Raw genomic sequence first — 5,799 nt, forward strand, 5'->3', positions numbered from 1 at the left:
TGATAATTGAATTATTACTTAAGTATTGATTAGCGTGTTTATTTTTATTGGTGGCACATCATTTGATTTACAAATTTAACTTAAAAACTTGATCTTCTTAGTATTATCCAAAAAAAAAAAAAAAATCATTTTCTTTGAGAATTATTGTAGAACTTGATCTTTGATTGGAACTAAACCAAACCAAACTTCAATGGTTTTTTGTTAATGAGTTTTAGGGGGCTATCTGAATGATCATTTTATAAGAAATAAATTAGAGTTGTGCTATTCACACATCATTTTTACTTTTCATCCATTTTTGTTAATTTTTTGTCCATTGGTATTCTTCAATTCATTTGATCTGACTAACGAAAATTGAGAGAGGTGTGTTAGAGGTAAACATAAGTGTATGGATAGCACCATCCATAAACTATACCGCCGTTCCACCATGTACTAGTGCAATTGATTATTCAGCTTAGTTTGTGTGAGTGTTTCATTAGGTAAGGATAATAAACTTGTGTACCTCCTAAGGCGGAACCTACTTATCTCTTCATTTGCCATTTATGTATCTTCATTGTACAAATATAATAATTGAAATCGTTTAGTATCTTTATTATCATTTAGATATTATATATGCAAAAAAATCATTCAATTTAGAAATCGTTTGTCATATATACATGTCATACCAATCAACAGTTTAGGAAACAAGTAATATCTTCATAATTAAATGTTCATTTGTTTGATCCATATGAATAGTTAAAAGATCTCTAAATTAAATGATTTTTTGTAATGTATGATCTTTACATGATGACAAAAATAATGAATAGTTATGATTATTATGTTTCTCCGATGTCAAATCTTAAATGGTGAACAAGTAGGCTCACCCGCGAGAGAACATAATCATTACCCATTGACAAATGGTCTAATCTATCATTATTACTGTTCAAAGTGAATGAAACACCACTTAAACAACGAACTTATTCATTTCTGTCCATTGCAATGGTGGCATTTCTTTATTATTAATAATCATAAATTTGAGATTTCCTTTTTTGTGTTTGACAATTTTATTTTTCTTGCTTTTGCGGTTCAATTTAAATACAAAAAAATTTATTTACCGCCAATTAGCAACCATCTTTCTTGCGTATTTTCAGTTTCTACAGGCAGTATGCGTGTATTGGAAAAAAAGAATAACGATGGTATGCGTGCATTGATAAAAAAGAATAACGATGCTCAAACTATAGATATTTCACTCCTTTTTGGTGCACAATGAGGCAAACATCAATTCTAAAACGTCTTAATATCACGGAAGATAATGAAAAACAATGGCAACAATCCAGCTTACTGCCAGCATCACATTACTGAAATATACGTAGGGTCCACTAGATAAAATCGCAGCAACACAGCACGCAATACTGTGTACAAATCATCAACTTGGATTGTGGAATAGAGAACATTACCCAATTAAAGTTGGCGATAAATATTACAAACTAAGATATATAAGCAGTATGCTCGTCTTAAGATCACACATATATGAAACTAATTAACCCAACTTTAACTATGAGCCTTGCATGAGCAGAATAGGCAACAATGTGATGGAGTTGTTTAGGTCATGGCCCGAGACGGTAGTGAACGTCACCTGTGTAGTGTCCATCCATATAGAGGGCTGCATTCTGTGGGTGTAGGCCATCCATCACCATGAACTGCATGTCCTCTGAAGGCTTCCAGTGCCTCTTCCTTTGATTTATGAACCAATTGTTTATTTGTTTCTGATCCAAACCGGTAGACTCCGCCAATGCCACCTTCTCCGATTCCTGTTTAGTAACATGATCATTTTGTTAGATTGTAAACCAGATCATATATGTCATTAACAAATCGTCTAATTAGTGATACGAAATCCAATTAATTAATAGTTTGACAACATAACACAACATAGTATTTGACACGAGAAAATTCCTCTATGATCCAAGAACGAAATGACATGTACCCATTCTTAATAGGATCTCAAAATCTCAATAAATTGAAAACATATACCGAAGGATATGGCCACTTGTAATGTAGCTCCCACCAACTCAGGAGCTTCTGCCTGGCTTCTTTGGGCAATTTCCCTTTCTTCTTTTTCTTGGAAAGCTCTTGCTTCAGGCTACTTAAGTAACCACTATACTTTCTCAGCAGGTGATTCTTGAGCTCTCTGTCTTCAGCTCTTGGATCAATCTCAGGCACTTCAGTTTCTCCACCACTATTCTCCTGCTCGTCTTCAGATGAACCAATTCCTTCACACTTGTCCTCTGCATATAGTAACATGCATGCAATTCTTAGGTATAATACCAGAGAAACCAAGGGACACAAATAAGTAGGGGTGTCCAAAGGAGAAAACCGGCGTGTGAAAATCATTTATATATCAAAACAGGAAAGAATGATCCCGGAAATCCATCCCAGAAAGTGCATGTGCATGTGTTATGCTATATATTTCAAAACAGGAAAGGAAGAGACACCGACTTTGGCTACAAGAACTCGTGATTGATTTATTATATATTTTCTTACAGATCGATCGTGCATTATGAAGACATTGTAAGAAGTAAACTTTATTTAACTATCACAAATCATACATTTATATATATTTATACACGTTCAGGAAGGCTTTTTCTTGAATTTATATTATGGAGATTTAAATAAAGTAAATCAAAGAACCAGTCGATATAAGATACTGTCAATGTTAAAAGATATATGAACACCATAGAGTGTGAAAACTGAAGAGATACTCTATTGCAATCAATAGAAGCTTATCACATATAAAAAGTAAACCACTCGTCTAATAAATATTTATCACGTGATGAATTAGTAACGAGATAATATCTTATCGACCGTTAAGGTTAGCTACGCTACTCTACCACTAGAAAGGAAATAATAGATTCATGCACGCATAAAACATAAACAAAAAAGAAGAGAGAAAGAAGGATCATGTGCATGAACTGAAGATAAGTCAAATTTGGGGCGTATAGGTATAGCTAGCATGGAACTTAATAAATGGGGGTATTCTATTTCATATGAATTCTGACATGTCCGGACTGTCTGCATGGTGTAGCTAGCTGATTAAAATAGCATCCTATGTCCTTTCTCTTGTTTTTATAAGGTTCTTATTCTGATTCCGGCTTATTTTGTATACGGATTTGTTTATTCAGGCATCGTTAAAATACCAATTTTAGCATATTTAATGAGGAACTAGGGAACGAAGACAATCATGTTATATATATATATATATATATATATATATATTCCCCAACCCATATAGGTCCTGCATAAGGAAAATTAGATTTATGAAACAATGGGAGGTCTTGATTTTGGGAAACCCTAAAAGGAATGAGAATTATTTGTCAGAAAAAGGAGAATCATTAATCAGATAAAATGTGGATATATTTTTAAACACATCTATACAACAAGCAAAGAAATTACGTCGTTATGGCACTATTAAGCTCGTGATTAAATGTGTATGTACATCAATAGTTATTGAAGCCACTCGTGAATAAAAAAAAGGGCAGGTGTGGTTTATTGTTTCTTCTTCTTCCTCTAGCTTCCTCTTTGTTCTTGGAACGCACTATTTGATGGGTCAAAGTTTCTCCCTAAAAAAATAACTGGATTTGACGTACGCCTAGAAAATTAAAGAGATACTGACAAGTTGTGGGTACTCTCCTCAAGGTGAGACAAAACAGTTGGACTAGCAGTTTTTGCAGGCATTTCAAGACCAAAAAACCCACATCTCCCATTTTATGAATTTTAACTCCAAGCTCCTTCCCCATGCTGCTTATGTTATAATAATAGTTAAATTAAGTATATATGAATTTAGGTTAGTGGTAATGGATACATGTACATTAGGTAGAGTTCGAAAACGTCCAATATAACATAAAAGAATATAAGCACATGGATATATGAGTCCAAAAATTCCTTGTGTGTAGAGAAAATAAGAAAAACTTACCAGAGGGTGAGAAGATCCGAAGAGGGGGAGCATTATTATTATTTCCAAGCATGTTAAGCTGAGTTTCAATCCTTCTCATGAAATCCATGGCTTCTTGTATTGGCCTTGTTAGTTCTTCACGATATTTCACCAGCATATCGTAGTATGCTTCCTGTTAAAATAGTACGTAATTCATCCATCCAAATTTTATTGTTTATCATAATAAAAAACAAGTAAATGTGCATGAAATGTATTAATCCCCATTAAAAAATTACTAACTAAGAAAACAAATTGAAATGGAAGATAGGGATCACCATGAACTGATCGAGTTCTGGGTCTTTTGAAGTTTCTAACTAAGAAAACAAATTGAAATGGAAGATAGGGATACCATGAACTGATCGAGTTCTGGGTCTTTTGAAGTTTCTCTTGAAGTTCCTGAAGATCGCTGTCGTGCCTCAAACTCCTGTCTGGCAACTGAGAGTCGAGGTACAACATCAGATGGAGCTCCCACCTACATCCATAACACAACAGATTCACAAATCGAACAGATGTGCTTAGCCAAGTTCGTTAAAGCATTGTACTCTCTTTTTGTACCAGAATTTAAATCTTTCTTTTCATCGTTTAGATGAATTTAGTACAAAATCTCGTTTATATAATTGATTTATTCTTCGTGGTCTAAAAAGAGAAAAATATGTTAATTAATAAATAATTACCCTTTGGCAATCCATGTAAGCTTCCACGAGGTTAGAGTACTGAGGGTGGGCGATGATCTTGGCTTTGATGGCTTCAACTTCGTTGGAGCTCAGGCTATGATCATCGTTTTGAAGATCCAAATTATGCTGTAGCTGATGAACAACTGGTTGGTGCCCTCTTGATGAAGAAACAAGATGATGATGATTATTATTGTTATTGTTGTACTGAAATTTTGGGTGGCCATGTTGTGATGTGGTGGCTTCGGTCTTCACATTAATTGGGTGTGCTCCTGGAGACTGAAAATTACACTGATCGCCACTGCCGCCGCCGCCTCCACCGCCGCTTGATTGAAGATGAAAGGTGTTGATTCCCATCTGATGATCACTTGCAGCTCTCCCATAATTTCCTCCAAGGTTTGGTGAGGCGTAGAGGAAGTTTCCCCTACCACCTGAACTCTCATGATCCATTTGACTGTTGTAGTCTTCCATTTTATTTCTCTCTCAACAAAAAGGTTTCTAATTTATAAATCCACTAAAACCCTAGTAGTAAAGGGTTACAGAGGAAGAGACCGAAACCTAGCTAGTGAACACAGGAAGGAATAATTTTATGAGTACTGGGAACACAAAGCACGACGACCAGAGGTTTTTGTAAGCCAAAAGGTTAAGGAGTTGAGTAGAGAAATGGGAACTAATATATTTATTGGCAATCCATGGGATTATGGAGGCGAGGAAGTGAAGCCCAACAAGGAATTAAGCATGTTATAATTTCGTTACAGAATAATACATGTCATAATTGATTGTTCTGAAGTACTGAGAGGAGGAGATGGCGTGGCCGGAACCGGCAACTCGCGGCACCGTGTTGTGCGAGGGTGAAAGAGACTGACAATGCTTTGTTGAAAGAAAATAATGAAGTACTTGAAAATGCTCAAAAGCTACGACTGTATACGAGACCTAGCGATCAGGCAACTCACTAGTCACTAGATTGTAGATTTTTCTTCCATATCTCTCCCCCCTCCCCGAGTGACGATTTTTAACCTTTGTTTCACGGAAATTTTTCCTTTTTTCTTTTCATTAATTTATTTTAACTTTTTTATTTAATTCAATTTTATATGTTCCTTTCCTTTTCTTATTTGTTTTTCTCCTATTTCGCGTAAGAAAATAATTTCCGTATTTATATCGGAA

At 35.0% G+C, this 5,799-nt stretch overlaps 1 protein-coding gene across 1 annotated transcript; it reads right to left on the minus strand.

The window, feature by feature from the left end:
- Nucleotides 1-1,389: 1,389 nt before the first annotated feature.
- Nucleotides 1,390-5,215, minus strand: LOC103940700 (homeobox protein knotted-1-like 1). Its single transcript, XM_009350861.3, has 5 exons — nt 4,639-5,215; nt 4,314-4,436; nt 3,947-4,097; nt 2,008-2,261; nt 1,390-1,787 (listed from the first exon to the last, which is right to left on the minus strand). The coding sequence occupies exons 1-5, from the start codon at nt 5,104-5,106 to the stop codon at nt 1,584-1,586; spliced, it is 1,200 nt and encodes a 399-aa protein (XP_009349136.2). The 5' UTR covers nt 5,107-5,215; the 3' UTR covers nt 1,390-1,583.
- Between the last annotated feature and the right edge of the window lie 584 nt (nt 5,216-5,799).

This window comes from the organism of the source record quoted next, unplaced genomic scaffold, assembly GCF_019419815.1.
Source record: "Pyrus x bretschneideri cultivar Hongxiangsu unplaced genomic scaffold, Pyrus_bretschneideri_v1 Contig28, whole genome shotgun sequence".
NCBI classification, from domain to species: domain Eukaryota; kingdom Viridiplantae; phylum Streptophyta; class Magnoliopsida; order Rosales; family Rosaceae; genus Pyrus; species Pyrus x bretschneideri.